This window comes from Cavia porcellus, unplaced genomic scaffold (genome assembly GCF_034190915.1).
Source record: "Cavia porcellus strain 051 isolate PalLab524CR breed Dunkin Hartley unplaced genomic scaffold, mCavPor4.1 scaffold_24, whole genome shotgun sequence".
NCBI lineage: Eukaryota > Metazoa > Chordata > Mammalia > Rodentia > Caviidae > Cavia > Cavia porcellus.
The window spans coordinates 41,322,978-41,345,613 of NW_026947507.1; the positions used below are offsets into that span (position 1 = coordinate 41,322,978).

At 37.0% G+C, this 22,636-nt stretch overlaps 2 protein-coding genes and 1 pseudogene across 3 annotated transcripts in view; 2 read left to right on the forward strand and 1 right to left on the reverse strand.

Annotated features, from left to right (window-relative positions):
* The window catches only part of LOC134472612 (beta-defensin 109-like), an 89,911-nt gene extending 77,740 nt beyond the window's left edge, over positions 1-12,171 (reverse strand). Inside the window, exon 1 of one of the 2 annotated variants that reach the window (XM_063234543.1) lies at positions 12,076-12,171. The gene's annotated coding sequence lies outside the window, so the exon portion shown is untranslated. The remainder of the gene's footprint in view (positions 1-12,075) is intronic. The other variant, XM_063234544.1, reaches the window with a different exon arrangement.
* A 1,744-nt stretch (positions 12,172-13,915) lies between these two features.
* On the forward strand, positions 13,916-20,515 carry Defb130b (defensin beta 130B). Its single transcript, XM_003479382.1, has 2 exons — positions 13,916-13,973; positions 20,334-20,515. Exons 1-2 carry the CDS (start codon positions 13,916-13,918, stop codon positions 20,513-20,515), a joined length of 240 nt encoding a protein of 79 aa, XP_003479430.1.
* On the forward strand, positions 15,230-18,095 carry LOC106025600 (histone-lysine N-methyltransferase SUV39H2-like; annotated as a pseudogene).
* Positions 20,516-22,636: the final 2,121 nt, after the last annotated feature.

Here is a 22,636-nt window from a genome sequence, read left to right on the forward strand (position 1 = left end):
AAAGGTAAAGATATTCAGATGTATGAGGCATACAGGACCCCAGCTACCTACAACCCTAACAGAGAAACACCCAGGCATATAATAATAAAAATTCCAGAAATTCAATACAAGAACAGAATATTAAAAGCTGTAAGAGACAAGAAACAGACCACTTACAAGGGAACACCCATCAGAATTACAGCAGATTTCTCTGCACAAACCATCAAATCATGAAGAGCATGGGGGGAAATAATTCAAGCTTTGAAAGATAATAATCTCCAGCCAAGATTGAGATATCCTGCACAACTGTCCCTGGAAATTGATGGAAAAACGAGGTGCTTCCAGGATAAAGAGGAACTGGAGGAATTTGCAACCACCAATTCAACCCTACAGAAAGTATTGCAGGATATTCTAAAAAAAGAAAAATACAAAGAACCCAGAAATAATGGCGGGGAGGCCACAACGAATGGAGCAGAGAACAAAATGAAGAAGACAAACTGACAGCTACTGACAGAAAAAGAGCTCAACAGAAATGAGACAGAGAAGATTGGATGATAGGAACAGCTATTTTGGAGAAAATGACATCTTAATAGGTAATACTGATTTAGTATCATCTTGTTTTGAAGTCTCATCTAGCTTTTGTTCTTCTGTCTCTAATGGTCTAAACAGGTTGTATCTTATTGGATTTTATTATGTACGATAGTATAAGCAAAAACCTTTTAAAGACAAGGAGATTATACAGAAACCATTGTTCATTTTCTGTTAGTCGATTCTAAATACTCTGTAATGCTGTCATTCTCTTAAATGGTTTTACATTGTTTTGATATACTTAATGCTACAGTATACGAAGTTGTACTTAAGGACTTCAAGGAAAGAGTCAATATGGTAACTACTTTTGGGTCAGAATTATCTGGTGGTGAAACACTATTCTGCTTAAATGGTTATGTTTTGATCTGCGCTGTTTCGCTGTTATGCCCTCTTTTTTCTCAATCTCCACTCCATTATTTACTTTTTTATTTTTATCCGTTTAATTAAAGGGAAAAAATAGCAGGATATATTATATTAACCCACTTTGACTTTCTATTATCTCGATTTGAAGCCCTGTATTACTCTCACCATCTTGTTTTTGACTGATGTTCCCCTATTCTGTTTTGCTGGATAGTATCAGGTTCAAAAGTTTAGGCATCAGCTGTGAAGATAATGAGATTCATTATAACGCCCATTCTCATTGACTTTTATCTACTTTTGAAGACCTACAATGTCTCCAATGTTTTGGTTTTGTCGGTTTTATTCTTTACTGTTTTGTTCAATTGTATTATAACTAATGATATAGGCAATTCTATTAGAGATAGCGGGAGGCATTATGGTAACCATTGTTGATCACCTTGTATTATGTTTTTATATTATCTATTATGTCCACCCTTTTGACTTGACCGATTCTGTTCTGTTATGTCTCATTTGGTTTTACTCTCTTCCAAAAAAGCAATAAGAACCGTGGGAGCAACGAAACCCAAAACGTGTAATAGTCATTGTACAAAAGAGAGGAAAACAAAGTGTTCTAAACTATATAACTGCATGTATATTTAAGTGTATAAGATAGAAAATGATATCGCAGAGTTTTATTGGATCATTGAACAGAACTGTTTGCAGTATCATTGTTGGAATGTCCACTCTACAAGCTTTAATTTTGTGACTTGAACAATTATTTCTAAGATGGCAATATGTAATCCATTAACTAATGATTTCCTACTGTTCATTTTTTTCTTCTGTAAATCTGTATAACTTGTATCCTTTCACTGTTTTTTTTTCTTTTCTCCTTAAATAAAAAATTTTAATAAAAAAAAAATACTGGCCTCAATTCTCTTTAAGGTAGCAAGAGGCATTATGGTAGCCATTGTTGATTACCTTGTATTCTGTTTTTACACCATGTACTATGTCCATCCTCTGTTTTGACTGACTCTGCTTTGTTTTGTCACATTTAGTTTTATTCTCTTTCAAAAAAAAGTAATAAGAACTGTGGGAGTAATAAAACCCAAAATGTGTAATTGTTATTGTAAAAAAGAGAGGAAAAGAAAGTGCTCTAAAGGATACAACTGGAAGTGTGTTTAGGTGTGTAAGATAGATGACCATATTACTAAGTTTTTGTTGGATCATTGAACACAACTGTTTGCAGTCTCACTGTTTGAATGTTTACTTTGTATGCTTTAACTTTGTAATTTGAACAACTATTTTTAAGATAACAATATGCAATCTATTAACTAGTGATTTCTTGCTGTTTATTTTTTTTGAAACTCTGTATTACTTGTACCCTTTTAATGTTTTTCCTTTAAATAAATTTTTTTTAAAAATACTGGCCTCACCAACACTTTCATGTATGTGCTGAGTGCCTTACATTCTTCTAGAAATATTGAGATATTCATACTATAGTAATTTACTAATATTCATAATCATGCACAAAAGCATTTGAAGATAATAATCACAATAGTGACTAGGAGAAAAAAATGAATCAGCTTAATAGCCAAACTTAAACTGCTAAGTTTCAGATTCATAATGTAATATTCATAAATTCTAAGCATATCCAGGCTAGATGTGGTCTCCAAAACTGAGCTCTAGATGTTTAGAGCTAGAAATGTTTGTAGATGTTTCTATGGTATCATTGTTGCTGGCTCCTCTCCTAAAGATGAGTGTGTGTGTGTGTGTATGTGTGTGTGTGTGTGTGTGTGTGTGTGTGTGTGTGTGTGTGTGTTGGTAAAGACAACATGGAATGGAATTCATTCTGCCTGGGTGAATATGAATGGATGGAGGGCAAAAAGGTCTTCTGTAGGGATCCAGGAGAAGTGTGGTTTTCCATAGGGCTTGAAAGAAGCCAAGGGGATGCTGGAACTTGGGAGACCAATCAAGAAAGCAACGAACCAGCCTTCCTGGTAAACAGTGTGAGCAAGTTGTGGTCATGCCAGGGAGAGAACAAGTCAGCATCTACCAAGAATCAGACATGCTGGAACTTGGAGGAACAACAAAGAAAGCAACAAGCCCATCCTCATGGTGAGTGGCACAAATGAACTGTGGGCACACCAGGGAAAGAACAAGTCAGCATCTCCTGAGAATCAGCCATGCTAGAACTTGGAGGACCAACCAAGAAAGCAATGAGCCATTCTTCATGGTAAGTGACATGAGCCATGAGCGCACCAGTAAGAGATAAGTCAGTGTCTCGCATGAGCCTACTGGGGCATGGATGAGAATCAAATGTCCTGTGTCCTGTTCCCCTCCCCTACCCCTGATAGCAACTGGATGGCTTCAAGGTCAGCCTGGGTTACTAGCAACTAAAGTACATAAAGCAACTAAATGATTGTATTGTTTGCTTGATTATGCTGACCTGGGGCCAGATGTCTCAGCATCTCTTGGGAGGATGACTGTATGCAGCATAGAAAATATGGAGGATTTTCTTCTATCTTGTCTTTGAAGGCCAATATTGTTTTCATGGTTTTGCTTTGTTCTGATTAATTGTTTTGCTCTATTCAATATTCTGTTTTGATTGGTTTTATAGTGTTCCATTTTTGGTTTGATTTTACTACACCTGATTGAATGGACAACTATTTTGAAGATAGCAAGATAGACTATGGTAGCTATTATTGTTATCCCGGTATCCTGTTCTGAAGTTCTGTACCAATTTCACTGCATTGTCTTGATTGGCATTGTTCTGTATTGTTTTGTTGAATTCTACTATCTTTAAAGTAAAAAAAAAAAAAAAGAAGAGTGTTGTACTTTATAAAAAGCCTGCTGGGCCATGTTGCCAGGGCTTTGAGGGAAGAAAGCAGTTTCTGGGCATGCCAGGTGCAGGCATTTGGCACTGGAGCCATGCTGTATGGGATCCCTGGCTGGGGACTCTCCCAGGTTTAATTAAAACTAGAATTTATATTTACTCATGGATCACTTCTTAATTTCACATTTACTCAGAATGATCCTTTGGGTTGTAAATACATACAGCTCAGTTTTCCAGTTTCTTTCTGTTTTATAAACATGTAAGTCCCTGTGAGCTTACCAACATGACTTGCTTTAATTCTCCCATGGTAGGGCAGTCCAGAAAACTATACAGCTGAGCATATGGTTTCCTCCTTTAAGGAGAAACTGAGGTAAACACAATTAACAGATGTATTTTCTAGAAAGAATACTCTTCAACAATGTAGTAAAAATATAAATTAGAGTAGCCACTCTGGAAAGAATATGAAATTTCCTCAATAATAAAAAGCAGAAGTACCATATCATTCAGCAAGTCTACTACTAGACATTTTTGCAAAGGTGATTCAAACATTATATCAACAAGATATTTGTATTTCTGTATTCACTGCAGCACTATTCCCATTGCCAAGATAGAAAACCAAAGTGTCTCTCAACAAATGAATGGCTAAAGTAAATGTGACAAATATGCACATTAAAATACATTTATTTTGTCCTGGAAAAGGACAAAATTCTGTCATTTGCAGGAACATGGATAGAACTGCAGACCCTAATGTTGACAGAAATAAGTCAATCAGGATCCTCACTCGGCTCCGGCCTGAGACTTCACAGCTTCCTGCTGCACTGGACCAGCTCAGCGGGTCTTGAGCCAGCCTGCACCAACTTCCCTGCTCCCTATCATGCTTGTCAGACTCTGGAGTTCTAGGCCTGCTGGTGCCATCAGCTCCAGAGGCTGGGTGGCCTGGGGTGAGTGTCCCCACACCATCCTCTTAGTGCTGTGAGTATAGGACCCTCGCTGGCCCTGGACAGAGAACTTCGAGACTTCCTGCTGCACTGGACCAGTTCGGCGGGTCTTGAGCCTGCTTGCGCCAGTGTCCACACACCCTGCTGTGCTTGGTGGACTTGGGATTTCTGAGCCTACCTGCGCCCTAAATTCTGGAGACTGGGCAGTCTGAGGTGAGTGTCTGTTCCTGCACAATCCCAAACCCAGGAGATAGAGGTCATTGCTCCCACCAGCCAAGGAACTTCAGAGCTTCCTGCCACACTCAAACTGCCCTGAAGGGCTTGGGCCTGCCTGCCCCACCACCAGGGACCCTCTCTCAATCTGGGAACTGGGTGGCCAGAGTCCTAGGAGCTGAGGGCATAGAAGAGGATCTCAAACAGGCCCTGGGGAAGCCTTGGAATAACACTTGACACAGGAAAATAGGAAAACGACAAAACAAAAGACCAAAATACAATCTCAAACTGCCAGCCCATCCAAATAAAACTTAGGAAGTATGTACATAGAAGAAAATATGTGTCATGTACCTGAAATACCTGAAATAATAGCAACTGAAATAAAGAAGCAACTCGAAGAAGATATAAAGGAATTTAAACTACAAATAATCTCCCAGGTAAAAGAAGAAATGATAAAACAAATGAAAGACATGCAGAACATATCTAAGGAAGACACAGTTAAAAATTTGGAAGAACTAAACAAAAAGGTAGAATCCTAGATAAGCAATATAAGAAACAAACAGAATACATAAAACAGATGCAAAGAGATATACAGGAAATCAAAAATTCCATTGAAAGTTGTCAAAACTGCCTCAATGAAAGTGAAGATAGAATTTTCAGACCTCAAAGATTGAAGCTAGTGAACAGGAAAGGAAAGATCTTTTAAAATAACAAGGAATCAGGAAATAACAATTCAACAGCTGAAAGATGATGCAAAGAAAAACAACAAAAATCCTCAATGAAATATTGGCAAATAGGATGCAGCAAATCATCAAGAAGATTATACACCATGATCAAGAGGTATTCATCCCAGGCATGCAGGGATGATTCAATATACATAAATCAATAAATGTAATCCACCATACCAATAGACCAAAAAGTAAGAATCACATGATCATTTCCATATATGCAGAAAAAGCTTTTGATAAGGAGCAACATTCATTTATGATAAGAACCTTGCAGAAAATTGGAATAGATGGTCTTTACCTCAATATAATAAAGGCCATCTATGACAGACTGACAGCCGGTGTCATACTGAATGGCCAAAAATTGAAGGCCTTTGCTTTAAAATCAGGCACAATACAAGAATGTCCTTTATCACCCCTCCTATTTAATATAGTACTGGAAATATTACACAGATCAATTAGACAAGAGAGAAATGAAAGGGGTAAAGATAGGAAAAGAAGAACTTAAATTATCATTATTTGCAGATGACGTGATACTCTACATAGAAGACCCTCAAAACTCCATTGAAAGACTCTTAGATATAATAAATAAATTCAGCAATGTAGCTGGATACAAAATCAATACTCAAAAATCAATAGCATTCCTATACACTAACAACAAAGTCACAGAGAGAGAAATAAGTGAAGCCACACCCTTATACTAGCAATCAAAAGATGAAATATTTAAGAATTACATTCAAGAAAGAAGTGAAAGACCTATACAAGGAAAATTATACTACACTGAAAAATGCAATTGAAGATGATCTCAGAAAATGGAAATACATCCCTTGCTCATGGATAGGAAGAATAAATATTGTGAAAATGGACATTCTCTCAAAACTATTATACATATTCAATGCAATCCAAATAAAAATACCATCAACATACCTCATAGATCTCGAGAAATCACTCCTAAAATTAATCTGGAGTGAGAAGAGACCTAGAATAGCAAAGACAGTTCTAAGCAGCAAGGGCAAGGCAGGAGGCATCACAATCCCTGACTTGAAGTTATACTACAAAGCAACTGTAGTAAAATCAACATGGTACTGGAACCAAAACCAAGCTGAAGATGAGTGGAATGGATTAGAAGACACAACCACAACTACAAACACACTCAACCACCTTATCTTTGATAAAGGGGCCCAACATGTACACTGGAAGAACGACAGTCTCTTTAGTAAATGGTGTTGCAAAAACTGGCTCTCCATACGCCGAAAACTAAAACTAGTCCCATGCCTATCACTATGGTCTAAAATAAAATCTAAATGGATCAAAGAGCTAAATATTAAAACAGAAACACTAAATCTATTGGAAGACAAATTGGGTAAAAACCTTGAAGACATAGGAATAGGTAGAGAATTCATGAACAAGACTCAAACCACACAGGAAATGCTTCCCAGAGTTAATAACTGGGATCACCTCTTACTAAAAAGTTCTGCACATCAAAAGAAATTTCTAGCACAGTGAAAAGAAAACCCACAAACTGGAAAAAAATCTTAGTGAACTGCCCCTCAGACAAAGGACTTTTGTCTAAAACATATAAAGAATTTTAAAAAATCATACCCCCAAAATTCAAAGACCCAATCCAAAAATGGGCATCTGAGGTGAATAAACAATTTTCAGATGAAGAAATACAAATGGCAAATAAATACATGAAAAAATGTTCATCATCATTAGTCATTAGAGAAATGCAAATTAAAACCACACTGAGATTTCATCTCACTCCTGAAAGAATGGCCAAGATCAAGAAAACCAACAACAACAAATGCTGGAGAGGCTGTGGGGGAAAAGGAACTCTCCTGCACTGTTGGTGGGAGTCTAGATTGGTTCAACAATTGTGGAGGTCAGTCTGGAGATTTCTCAGAAAGCTGGAATTGGAAGCCCCCTTTGACCCAGCTATTCCACTTCTAGGCATATTCCCAGAAGAACTGAAAGCATCGTACCACAGTGATCTATGTGCACCCATGTTTATAGTAGCAAAACGTGCAATAGTTTAAGTGTCCATCAACTGAAGAATGGATAAAAAAATTGTGGTATTTTTATACAATGGAGTACTACTCAGCTATAAAGAATGATCACATTGAGATATTTATAAATAAATGTACACAGCTTGAGACCATACTCATAAGTGAAATAAATCAAACTCACATGTATAAATGCCGAATAGTTTCCCTAGTGTAAGAAATGATAAGAATACATAAAAATATGTGGTAATCATTATTTCCAATCATATTGGTTGGAAGCCATATAATGTTTTCACTCATTAATTGGAATGGTTTTAATCTGGGTTGTTCGATTTTATTGTCTTTGATAGTATGAATAGCTATTTTGAAGAAAACAAGATGTCATAATAGCTAGTGCTGATTTAATATCATCTTGTTTTGAAGTCTCATCAAGCTGTTGTTCATCCATTTCCATGTTGTATCTCATTATATTTCAATATATGCGACAGTATAAACAAAATTTTTTATAGGCAAAGAGATAATATAGAAACCGTTGTTCATTTTCTGTTAGCTGGTTCTAAATATCCTGTAATACTTTCATTCTCTTGAATGGTTTCACACTGTCTTGATATGTTTGATGCTATAGCATGTGAAGTTATGCTCAAATATTTCAAGGAAAGAGACACTATGGTAACTACTATTATATCGGGTTATCTGGTGGCGAAACAAAATGATGCTTCAATTGTTCGGTTCTGACCTGTGTTGTTCTCTTGCTATGTCCTCTTTTTATCTCAATCTCCCTCTTTTTTTCCTTTTTTTAAATTAATTTATTTTTTTCTTATTATTTTTTGTAGTTAAGGGAAAACTAAATTTAAAAATAGCAGGATATATTATAGTAACTTTTTTGTTTTCCTATTAACTTGATTTGAACCCCTGTATTGCTCTCACCATCTTGTTCTGACTGATTTTACTATATTCTGTTTTGTTTAATAGCATCAAGTTTGAGGGTATAGGCAACCACTTTGAAGGCAATAAGATTTACTATGATGCCCATTATGGTTTGACTATTATCTTCTTTTTGAAGTCCTGTAAGGTCTCCAATGTAGGTTTTATTGGTCCTGTTCTGTACTGTTTTGTGCAATTCTATTATACCTGATGATATAGGCAACTCTTTTTAAGATAGCAAGAGGCATAATGGTAACCATGTTGATCACCTGGTATTCTGTTTTTGCATCATGTCCTATGTCCATCCTTCTGTTCTAACTAACTCTGTTTTGCTTTGTCACATTTGGTTTTTTTTCACTTCAAAAAAAAGTAATAAGAACTGTGGGAGTAATAAAGCCCAAAATATGTAGTTGTTATTGTAAAAAAGAGAGAAAAAGAAAGTGCTCTAAATGATATAACTGCATGTATATTTAAGTGTGTAGGATAGAAAACCATATTACTAAGTTTTTGTTGGATCATTGAACAGTAATCTCTGTAATATCACTGTATGAATGTCCACTTTGTATGCTTTAATTTTGTAATTTGGACAACTGTTTCTAAGATGATAATATGTAATCTATTAACTAGTGATTTCTTACTGTATATTTTTTTCTTGAAATTTTGTATTACTTGTACCCTTTTACTGTTTTGTTTTGTTTTGTTTCTCTTTAAATAATAAAAGAACAAATTAAACAATACCTACAAGCAAATGAAAATACAAATACAACTTACCGGAATCTGGGATGCAATGAAAGCCGGCGTCAGAGGAAAATTTATTGCACTGAGTTCCCACATCGGGAAAACCAAACAAATACAAGAAAATAACCTGATGCTACACCTCAAACATCTAGAAAAAGAAGAGCAAGTCACGCCCAAAGCCAAAAGAAGGGAGGAAATTATAAAAATCAGAGCAGAAATTAATGCAATAGAGACTAAGAAAACAATCCAAAGAATCAATGAATCAAAGAGTTGGTTCTCTGAAAGAACAAATAAAATTGATAACCCCCTAGTGAACCTTATTTAACAACAGTGAAGAAAAAGCTGAAATTCATACAATAAGGAATGAAAGAGGAAAATTCACTACAGACTCTGTAGAAATACAGAGGATCATCAACACCTATTTCAAAAAGCTCTACTCTCATAGGTTTGATAACACAGAAGAAACAGACAGATTCCTAGAAACATATGAAGTACCAAAGCTAGGTTAAGAAGAGGTAAAATTGTTGAATAAACCAATTTCTATTAATGAAATTGAAAATGGAATTAAGTCCTTATCTACAAAGAAGAGCCCAGGCCCAGACGGATTCACTGCAGAATTCTACAAGTACAAAAAAGATTTAATGTCAACACTCCTCAAACTCTTTAATGAAACTGAAAGGGAAGCAATACTTCCTAAGTTATTCCTGGAAGCAAATATTACTCTAGATCCAAGTGGGAATCATCCCAGGCATGCAGGGATGGTTCAGCATAGGTAAATCAATAAATGTAATCCACTGTATAAATAATGCCAAAATTAAGAATCACATGATCATTTCCATAGATACAGAAAAAGCTTTTGATAAGGTCCAACATTCATTTATGATAAGAACCTTGCAGAAAATAGGAATAGATGGTCTTTACCTCAATATAGTAAAGGCCATCTGTGACAGACTGGCAGCCAGTGTCATAATGAATGGCCAAAAATTGAAGACCTTTGCTTTAAAATCAGGCACAAGACAAGGATGTCCCTTATCACCCCTCCTATTTAATATAGTGCTGGATGTACTAGCCAGAGCAATTAGACAAGAGAGAGAAATAAAAGGGGTAAAGATAGGAAAAGAAGAACTTAAATTATCATTATTTGCAGATGATGTGATACTCTACATAGAAGACCCCGAAAACTCCATTGAAAGACTCTTAGATATAATAAATAAATTCAGCAATGTAGCTGGATACAAAATCAATAGCATTCCTATATACTAACAACAAAATCACAGAGAGAGATATAAGAAAAACCAACCCCTTCACACTAGCAACCAAAAAAATGAAATATTTAGAAATTACTCTGATGAAAGAAGTGAAAGACCTATATAGGGAAAATTATAACACACTGAAAAAAGAAATTGAAGAGGATCTCAGAAAATGGAAATACATCCCTTGCTCATGGATAGGAAGAATAAATATTGTGAAAATGGCCATTCTCCCAAAACTGTTATACAGATTCAATGCAATCCAAATAAAAATACCATCAACATACCTCATAGATCTCGAGAAATCACTCCTAAAATTTGCTTGGCGTGAGAAGAGACCCAGAATAGCAAAGACAGTTCTAAGCAGCAAAAACAAGGCAGGAGGCATCACAATCCCTGACTTGAAGCTATACTACAAAGCAATTGTAGTAAAGTCAACGTGGTACCGGAATAAAAACAGATCTGAAGATCAATGGAATAGATTAGAAGATACAACCACAACTATAAACACACTTAACCACCTTATCTTTGATAAAGGGGCCAAACATGTTCACTGGAAGAACGACAGTCTCTTTAATAAATTGTGTTGCAAAAACTGGCTCTCCAAATGCCAAAACCTAAAACTAGACCTATGCCTATAATCACGTACTAAATTAAAATCTAAATGGATCAAAGATCTGAATATTAAAACAGAAACACTAAATCTATTGGAAGACAAATTGGGTAAAAACCTTGAAGACATAGGGGTAGATAGAGAATTCATGAACAAGACTCAAACCACACGGGAAATGCTTCCCAGAGTTGATAACTGGGATCACCTCTTACTAAAAAGTTTCTGCACATCAAAAGAAATCTCCAGCATAGTGAAAAGAAAACCCACAAACTGGGAAAAAAAATCTTAGTGAACTGTCCCTCAGACAAATGTTTTCTGTCTAAAACATATAAAGAATTTTTAAAAATTGGACCCCCAAAATTCAAAGACCCAGTCCAAAATGGGTATCTGAAATGAATACACAATTCTCAGATGAAGAAATACAAATGGAAAATAAATACATGAAAAATGTTCATCATCATTACTCATTAGAGAATGCATATTAAAACCACACTGAGATTCCATATCCCTCCTGAAAGAATGACCAGGATCAAGAAAACCATCCATAACAAATGCTAGAGAGGCTATGGGGAAAAAGGAACTCTCCTGCGCTGTTGGTAGGAGTGTAGACTGGTCCTCCCTCAATGGAGATCAGGCTGGAGACTCCTCAAATTGCTAGTATTGGAAGTCCCATTTGTTCCAGCTATCCTACTTCTAGGCATATACCCAGAAGAATTGAAATCATCACATACCACAGTGAAATATGAGCACCCATGTTTATAGCAGCACAATTTGTAACAGCCAGAACTTTAAACAACCTAAGTTTCATTCAACTGAGGAATGGATAAAAAAGCTATGGTATTTTTATACAATGGTGTCTTAGTTACTTTTTACTCATCATTGAGACAAAATACCTGAAGCCCAACTTGGGAAAGGAAAGATTTATTTCTTACAGTTTTTGGAGGTTTCAGTCCACACTCAGTTGGCTCCAAGGCTGGTGGGCATGGCTTGGCCGCAGTTCATGGTGGCTACAAACAGCAAGCCAGAACCAGCAAAGAGCAAGACACACCTTGTTCCTGCTATTACATCACATCCTGGCTCCACCCCTATGTGGGTGGAGCACTGATACCATCAATCCACGCACTAGACAATGAAGCATCACAAATGCACAGTGCAAACTTATGAGGCCTGGGGACCACAGACATAAACCATGACAAATGGAGTACTACTCAGCTATAAAGTATGATCACATTGAAATATTTATAAATAAATGGGCACAGCTTGAGACCATATCCATGCATGAAATAAATCAAACTCAATAAACACCGAATAATTTCCCTAGTGTAAGAAATGATAAGAATACGTAAAAGTATGTGGTAATCATGATTCCTCATTATATTGCTTTGAAGCCTTATAATGTTTTAATTCATTAATTGGAATGGTTTTATTCTGGGTTGTTTGATTTTATTGTTTGTGATGGTATGAACAGCTATTTTGATGAAAACAAGACATCATTATAGCTAGTGCTGATTTAATATCATCTTATTTTGAAGTCCCATCAAGCTTTTGTTCTTCTGTCTTCATCAGTCTTATCATGTTGTATCTTATTGGATTTTATTATCTGTGATAGTACAAACAAAATTTTTTATAGACAGGAGATAATATAGAAACCATTGTTTGTTTTCTGTTAGTTGGTTCTAAATACCCTGTAACACTTTCATTCTCTTGAATGGTTTTAACTGTCTTGATATGTTTGATGCTATAGTATATGAAGTTATACTCAAATATTTCAAGGAAAGAGACACTATGGTAACTACTGTTATGTCGAATTATCTTGTGGTGAAACACTATGTCGCTTAATTCTGTAGTAACCTGTGTTCTTCTGTTGCTATGTCCTCTTTTATCTTAATCTCCTTTTTCATTTTTTAATAAAAAACGAAAAGAAATAAGCCAATCACACAAAGGTAATACCACATGATTTCACACCAATATATTTTTCAATAAAGTGAACACTTTACCAAACTAACAATTCTCTAGCTTAGGTCTTTTTCAATAGTGATTTTCGATGGTTCGCAAACTTCATCATTTGTGACAACATAAATGTAACTAGAAAATGTTATATTAAGCAAAATGTGACAGGCAAAGAGAGACAAAGAGTACAATAGATGTCACTAGAGATTAAAGAGAGAACAAGTTAGGTGGATTTAGTCAGAAGTCAGATAACTGGTATCAGAATACAATTAGACTTCCAAAAGGTCACACGTTATGTTAACAAGAAATTAGCAGTAGTCCACAACAATTAAATATACAGTTCAAAAGAAAGTAAAGAAGAACAGTTTGGAGCTGCTTAACATAAAAATGATAATATTTGATGAGATGAAAGTATAATATCCTGATTTCATCATTATACATTTTATAGAAACGTTGAATTATAACACTGTGCCCCAAAAATACAAACACATATTTTATATACCAATTTAAAATTTTGGGAAAAACAGAAAGAAGAAATTATTCTTAAAAGTTTCATAAGAGAAAACTGACTAAGGGTAGTAACCTCTCATTCATTTGAAAACCCATAGAAAAAGGAAACCATTAGCCATCCAGTTTCCTGTAGTTAGGTTAATTTTTCACCAAATTTAGATACTCCATGGTTTGGAAATATTCCATTAGAATTGCTTTATTTCTTTCCTTGTTAAGCTTCACTGACCAAGAGGAACCTCAGGCCCCCAGAAGTGAATAAAAGCTCTGCGTTTCACCAGCCTGAGCCCTGACCACTCTAGAGGGCACAGAACCATGAGATTTTGTACTCTTCTTCCCATTCTCCTCCTCTTGGTGACTATGGTAGCAAAAGGTAAGATGGTAAGCTGACTGTCGAGGAAGGTTTCCTAGGCACAGTCATCACTGGCCTTTGGTGCTCAAATAGTGATGCAAGCTGTAAATTTTCAAAAGTCCCATATCTCATTTAGAACTGGTGAGGTCAAAACTGAGAAGGGGACAAGGAATTTTATCAAATACAAAACAGAACCAAAATGGTATTATTAAAAATAGGATCCAGCTAGAGAAACAGAGGTATAGAAACTTTGACATGGAACCTAAGGCTTGATAATTAGAGGGTGTATCTACCAGTTGGAAGCCACTATCCACAAAGAGAGTAAAGATGGCAGGTGTTGATTATGACTTGGTTAGTGAATGAATGTATCTAGTGTCCTGATAAGAAACAGCTGTGCAGGTGAATATTAAGAAAATGAGACAGAACTCCAAAAGGGTTTTATCAGTAATAAACCTTCAATATAAATTTGGAAACAGAGCAAATTGAGGAACTATACACAACAAAATGGAGCTTCAAGGATAAATTTTTTTAAACAGTGTAGCAACCATTTTAATAATCTACATTTAATCTTTAGGGCAATAATTCTAATGTTTGAACATTTAAATGTAGAATCAAAAGTAAAAGCTATAATATAGTCACCATCTAAATGTTTCATTCATATCCTCATAGTAACTGATAAAATTCTTTTCCCTACTCTCAGTGGCAGGACACCTGTATTTATCAAAAATGTCTATGGTCACTGAACATGGACTTCTTCACTAGTTCACACCTGAGATTCTAAGTACAATGAAAGCTACTCACTTGTGGCCTAACTTACAATACATCTTGGACTCTATCTGCTATATAGCTGTCTTGTGCTTAGAAAGTATAAATTCTCATTTCATTTCTCAGCTTTGGTCAGAAGATATAGCTGTGGTAAGACACACTTTAATGTGTAATATTGGTATTTATTTAAGGTTAGAAGACACTTTAATGGTCAAACCTTTCACTCTGTCTAACAGAAACTGTGTCTACATCAGGAATATGATTTTCTAAGGTTACACAGATAAAGACAACACTCTATGTATCTTTAACCTGTCTCACCATTCCTGCTACCAACCCCACCAATGTGAGTATGCATATAAAAATGGCAATCGTAATTCCTGTCAGACCTCTGCTTCAAACACTTCCACTTAGATATTAAGGAAACTAAGAGTTTCTGCTATGTGTAACCACATGGATAAACCTGGGGGACCTTAAATTAAGTAAATAAGCCAGGCACTGAAGAGAAATACTGCATGATTCCGTCTTATGAGGTGGCTAAAATAGTTAAACTCATTGAAACAGATGCTAGGACAAAGTTTGGTAGGTACTAGGGGTATACCATGGAGTTTTGTATAAAACTTCAATTATACAGGATGAAAATCAGCTGGGCATGGGGGCACACACATGTAATCCCAGCACTTGGTAGGCTGAGGCAGGAGGAATGCCCTAAGGTTAATGCCAGCCAGAACTACATAGTAATACCTTGCCTCAATAAAAAAGGAAATATTCTGGAAATCAGTGATCATGTCTATAGGACTTAAAAATTTGTTAAGAGGGCAGATCTACTATTGTTTTTTATATATAGTTTGTGTTCACAATATTTAATAATTAACATTCCTATTGAAGATTTATATATGTACATATTAATGTATCTTTTTAATTTTTAGATTTTTAAATTTTTATTAGTATCTGTTTGCGATCTAATGATTATATGCATTGTAGGGAATTTGTGCATGTATAGAGCATAACTCAATTCTTTCCCCCTTCCTTCCATCCCCCTTCTTCTTTTTGCAGACTCAGATTCACTTGTATCTAGTAGTTACATTCATCATGGAGCTTTGACATGTATGCAGAATGCATATTAATTCTTTTTATCACCCCTTCTCTTTCCCTCTCCCCACCTCACTGAGGGAATACATCTTGACAATGTTTTATCCTTTTTTTCCCACCCTTACTCTTGCCCTCCTCCTTCTCCAAGGGGAAAAAAAAGAGCAGGCAACAATACTTCTATGCTGCTGAGAACTAAGTCTGCATTTTGGCTGAACACCACAACTGAGCCATCGTCTTCCCCAAGCTGGCTGGTGAGACTTTGGTTTTCTCCCTGACAATTCACTCATACCCAGAATTGTTCAGGCAAAGCAGAGGCAGCACTGCAGCATATTATCAAGCTCCATGATGCCATTATTTTTGTCCCTCAGAAACTCTGAGTCTGTAGGTCACTGCCCTAGCAGCACAGCATAGCACCAGACTGCTCTGGGTTGATATCTCTATCGGGGGTCTTACATGGGTTACAAACATTCAGTGCCAAAAGTCTGCAGTCTTATCTGACTAGAGATATTTTTCTACAGAGAAAACAAATGATGATAGCTTAGTATTTCAGAACAACTTTCAAAGCAAGAGAAAGAACCCTGGGTTCAACCCCCAGCACCACAAAAAAAAAAAAAATTTCAAATTGTTAGTGCAGCCATGGAAGTTAAGCATTAAAGAAGCCAGTCAGAAGTTAGCATATTACAGGATTTTAAAAACAAAATGAGATCAAAGTGGCTTCATAAGGTGATGAGGAACTGATTTGTGTTGAGAAACGTAACAGGAGTGTCACTCTGATGTACTGTGCACTGTCACCTCCAGTGGAAAGAATGAACTTTTGGGTATGTTGAACAGGCAAGAGGAAGAACACTAAAGAAAACTACTGAATACAAGCACACACTTGGAATGAACCCTCTCCAAGACGGTGGTGACCGGGACCAGGGCTGGAGGAGGATCTGGAATACTACCCTATAAAATGAGAAGGATGGCTGGATTCTACAAACACTTGGGAAGCTTTGCAAAACTCAAGTGCCCATTAATGTATCAGCAACTCTTTAATGACAAGCATAATTATTTATCTTAGCTAAAGACAGGCAAAGCAATAATTCCAAAAGATGATAACAAAACTTTGAAACTTGCTATTGCTCAGTACATTGCAAAGAAAGCTAAACAAATGCTAACTCTGCAAAAGAGGCAAGATGAACTCAGCAGAAGAAAGAACCATGAAGGAATGATATATGTTGGAAATACTGTTGCTTTAGAGGGCCCACCTCCAGACTTCTACTACCTTAATGAACACAAAGCAGCACATGGAATAGGCTTAGCCAGTGAAGTAACCTTTAGTTGTTCACACACACATTGCTTCTTTGAGAAACATTGCTCTCCTGAGGCTGATGCTATATTGGTTTATGATAAGAACCAACACATTAAAATCCCACCTCATACTCCCACCAATGAATGTGATTCAAGATGCCATTGTGGACCTGACTGTCCCCATAGGGTGGTACAGAAGGGCACACCGCATCCACTTTGCATCTTCTGAACCAGCAGTGGCTGGGGCTGGGGCGTGAAGACCCTTGTGAAGATTAAAAGAATGAGTTTTGTCACGGAATGCGTTGGAGAGGTGACCACAAGTGAAGAAACCAAAAGACAATGGCAGTCACATGACAACAGAGGAATCACATATCTCTTTGATCTTGACCCTGGATCTGATGAAATTACAGTGGGCACAGCTTGATATAGAAGTGTGTTTCACTTTGTGAATCACAGTGTAAGAAGAAATACTTAAGTTGTAGAGAAGAAAAATAATTTAATTTAGTAGTTTTAATGATTTTCCATACTGAAAAGTCATGATCTTTGAACTGTAAATTTCAGTATGTGGGCTTTTTCTGCTAAGTCACTGTATTACTGATTTGTTAGGAAGATAACCAGCCATATGCGCACTGAATGTGCAGGGTGTTTTGCAAGAATCCATACATACATTACTTCATTTAAACTTGGCAGTAACTTCTCAAGTGTGACCCAAATCTTCAGATGTTCATTGCTTTCATTGATAACCTCGATATTCATCTTCCCCAGATAGAATTATTTTCTACAAGAACTGTATATGTTGTATACAAGAACTGTATAACTTTTGATTACCAAATGAAAGGTTCTGGAGATGCATCTTCAGACTCTGTTGACTGCAGCCTTACAAGAAAGAGGGTCAGAACTGCGTGCAGATGCAGGGTGGTGACTGATCCTCTTTTAAGACACCTGCCAAATGCATTACCATTGCTACGAAAAGATGCAAGGTCACACAGGCTAATTTGAAATGCACCTCCCTGGTGGTCAGATCCCAGATGAGGAAGACTCTACCTACAGGTCAGCAGGTGCACACTTAAGAAGTCTGTGAGCAGAAAAGTGTGCCCCCTTCTGGGTTTGAAAAGTGTTAAACTGAAAAGTCCAAAAGACCCTGAGACGTCCAGAAAGCCTGGCCATGATGCTTTAAAAGGACAGGACAGTGGGGCCAGGAGGCACCTGCCAAGGAAGTGAAGCACTCTGAGGATGCCACGGTGCCTGCATTAGGAGGTTCATGCTGAGCACCTCATCTAATGTAACCCGGGCTCCAGGGGAGAAACTGGACCCAGGATTGTCTTCTCGCTAACACACACCCTCTCATTTCCAGCAAAATTAAGGTTTCCTTTCCACCAAACTACTTTTATATTTCCTGCATATTCTTCTTAAAAAGTAATCAGTTTTTGAATTGATAACTTGTTTTGTCCATGAATCTCTAGATGTGATAAAGCTAGTGCTGGCCAAAATGTGTACACGAATTGAGGTCTCAGTTCCACCTTTCCACCTTTATAGTAACACCTCAGTCAGGAAAACAGTTTCTCTCTCTGATGCTGGGATTTCTCCTGGCATTCAGTATGCAGGTAAGTGCCTCAGTGTCCCTAATTAAGTCTTCCTAAGCCCATTATTTTAGGTTTTAATGTCCTACAGTAAGTAAGCATGGCTAAAACTGAACTGAATTCAGGAATGCAGCACTCCAAATATCTTAATTCCTAACCTTTTTGTCAGGGAAGCCATACTTTATTCATTATATGGCTATCACATGACTTTGCTCTTTTAAAATATAGGATAAATTGTTTGCATGATTTGGGCTTTGTGTCTGTTAACCAAAAATTTCAGGATATGTCAAGAAAAAATATATTTTTAAATGGCATTTCTTGTGTTTTCTTTATGAAAAAACGAGTCAGTCACAGTGTTCCTGTTGAGAAACATAAAGTCTCAGGTTGCCCCCAAGTGGCTAAACTTATACAAGTTACCATTTTAAAAAAAAATGTTTTAAGAGAATAAAACATAACAACACCAAACAGAACAAAGCAGATCAGAACAGAACAATATAAACAACACAGGAGTTCAAAACAAGACAACAGGAAATCAACAGTGGCTACCATAATGTCTTGTTTTCTTCGAAATAGTTGTCCATACCTTCACACATAATGAATTCAAACAAAACAAAAGAGTATAAAACTAATGAAAACAAAAGAATGAAAGCATTATGGACCTTCAAAACAGACAATAGAAAATCAACAATGGTTACTATAATGTCTCTTCTTCAAGTTACCATTCTTACAGGTTTATGGTACAATTTTTTAAAGTCACTGTTTTACTATCTAGTTGTTTGATCTTGTCTGCTTTCTGGGTATTTGAAAATGTGAAAGTGGATACAGAGGAGAAAAGATTATTTTCAGTAAACCTGTAGTTCTGCTTGTCCCGAGAAATTTCATGGCCTTCAAAATTTTAAATACATCCTTGTGTAATATTTTTTAATAAAGATGAAGCTTAACTTACAAAAAAAAAAAAAAGAAGAAGAAGAAGAAGCACTCACTTAGCTCTGGGGTCGTCAGTGGCCAAATGAATTAGGAAACCATACAAATATACTTAGGAAAAAATGCCTTCCAGTTCTAACACAAATCGCTTTTCAGCTCTTAAGAGGTATCTTCCCAAGAATCTATATACAAGGGGCATTAAATAACTCAAGGAAGTTATTTGGTCTGTAGTTCTGAAAAGGAGTTAGTTAAGTTGGTATGTGAAGGACCCACAGGCTTTCTGCAGCAGGAGGCAGAGATGAAGACTCATTCCTCCTGGTGAGGATGATCTGAACACAGGCAGAAGTGGGAAGAGGGAAGACGGTCTTCCAAACAGAGCTTCTCCAGCGGAAGCATGGTTGGCATTTAGCCAGGGACAGTTCATTGTACAAGAAACCCAGCCATGCTGGGAAATAAAGGGTTTGCCCATTTCAAAGTGTACTACCCCGTGTGAGGACCACATCTCTAGGCTTTTAGAAATCAGCCTGCCACTCCAAGGTGGGTGCTATCACATAGTCCTGGCTCCTCTCCCGGGAAAGGAGAGGAGCCCTCCCTACTGTTGTCAAAGTCTGAACTTTCCGGGTAGGCAATATGTGTCTCATATCTTGAAGCCATGTTTTGTGGGTTTTAATGCTTCACATGTATTTCAAATAATTTCCGAGTGAATTCATCTGTAAACTTTCTTTCTGTGCAGGGAAAACTGGCGTTATCCCAGGAGAGAAGCAGTGCATTGTCCTGAAAGGAGTGTGCAAAGACATCGCGTGCACTTCCACGGAAGACACCATCGGTGTATGCAATGAGACAAAGAAATGCTGTAGAAAGTGGTGGATATTTGATCCCTACCCGACACCAGTTCCCAAAGGAAAATCTCCTTAGGTGGGAGCAAGCTGTCAGCCCATCAAACTCCAGAACGCTGGATAAGTTTTGCATGCTTCTCTTGAACAAAACATTTTCCTCCCTTAACTGGAAATAAATGTTGTCCTGATTCCACAGGTATTGGTCTTCAGGGCATTTCTTCTTGCTGGATATAAATACCTCTTAAAAACTATGAGAATTGTCTAAATAACAGAAGAACTTCGTACACTGAACATACTTATACAAAATATAAATTTTTATGAAAAAATTAATTGCAAATATAATATTAAATATAAAAGATGGATCTAAATATTTAAAGACTAAGAGTGTGAAATAAATAGTGTTTGTCTGATGTGGAATATTCCTCTGTTTCATCTGGTTAGGAAATAAACCTCATTTGAGAGACTGAGAGTTTTGCTAGATGGTAGAGAACTGGCCTAACAATATGTAAGGTCTTGATTTCTATCCTCAGCACCATAAATAAATTATATACATATAATATATACATAGTTTTATTTTAGTTACATTCATTTACACAAAAAGAAGATTTATAGGAAAGACATATAAAATCACTTCATATAATAAAATATGCAGAAATCATTTTTGCAACCATAAACACCCTGGCATAGTAACAACAGTTGCACAAATGTAACAGTTATGAGCAGGGTGAGTTCCCGCACAGCAGCAGCAGGGGACTGGGGAGAGTTTAAGATCATCACTCCCAGAGTTTAAGGACCCGCCCAGCTTCCAGCCACACTAGACTGGGCTCTGCAAGTTTCCGGCCTGCCTGGGCCACGACCTTCTTTCAGTCCAGGGAACTGGGCTGCCAGCAGTGAGTTCCTGCACACCGGAGGTGGGACCCCAGGGAGAGTTTAAGATCATCGCTCCCAGTGATTAAGGACCCACTCAACATTCAGCCACACTAGACTGAGCTCTGCAGGTTTCTCAGCTTGGCTAGGCCACGCCCAGTGACATTCTTTCACTCCAGGGAACTTGGCTACAGGAAGTGAGTTCCTTCATACCAGCTCAGGCCCCAAGAGAGTTTAAGATCATTTTTCCCAGTGGTCAAGGACCTGCCCAGCTACCAGCCACACTAGACTAGGCTTGGGAGGTTTTGCACCCTACTAGACCAAGACCAGCAAACTTTGTCTATCAGGGGAGTTGAGGGCACATGAAGTGAGTTCCAGCACATTAGCACTTGCCCGAGAAGAGCTTTGGACCATCACTCACAGTGGTTAGGAGCCCACCGAGCTTCCGAGAACACCAAAGGTGGCATGGGAGGGCCTGTGGGCCTGACTGAACCATGCTCAGCAACCTCCATTCAGTCCCAGGAGCTGAGGGCACAGGAGACAATTTCCAACATGCCCAGGAAAAGCTTTGGAATATCACTTGAAACATGGTAATATAGGAAAATGACAAGATGAAAGATGAAAAGGCACTCTCAAACCTCCAGCCATTCCCAAGAAAACCTAGGAGCCATGTACATACAAAAAAATATATGCCATATATCTGAAATAATAGCAACTGAAATAAAGAAGTAAATCCAGGAAGCTATAAAGGAATTCAAGTTAGAAACCACCTCCCAGGTAAAAGAAGAAATAATAAAAGTAAGGAAAGAAATACAGAGCACATCTAAAGAAGACATAGTTTAAAAATTGAGGAATAATGCAAAAAGAATCTCTGGATGAACAATAAAAGAAACTACATGAAGCAGATTCAAAGAGATATACAGGAAATCAAAATTCCATTTAAACCCACCTCAACAAAAGAAAAGAGAGAATTTCAGACCTCAAAGACAAGATTGCAGCTAGTGAACAGGAAAGGAAAGATCTTTTAAAAATAATAAGGAATCAGAAAATAACAATTCAACAGCTGCAAACCTGTTGCAAAGAAAAACAACATAAGATTGACAGCGATAAATGAAAAACAAAAAAATGACATCAAGAAGCTATTTACAGAAGTAATGGCTGAAAATATCCCAAACATGAGAATGAAAACTGCCATATGGATTAGTGAAGCATATAAAACCCTAAATAGCCATAACTGAAAGAAAACTACACCCAGACATATAATAATCACCATCCCAGAAATACAACATAAGAATAGAATATTAACCGCTGTCAGAGACAAAAGACAGATCAC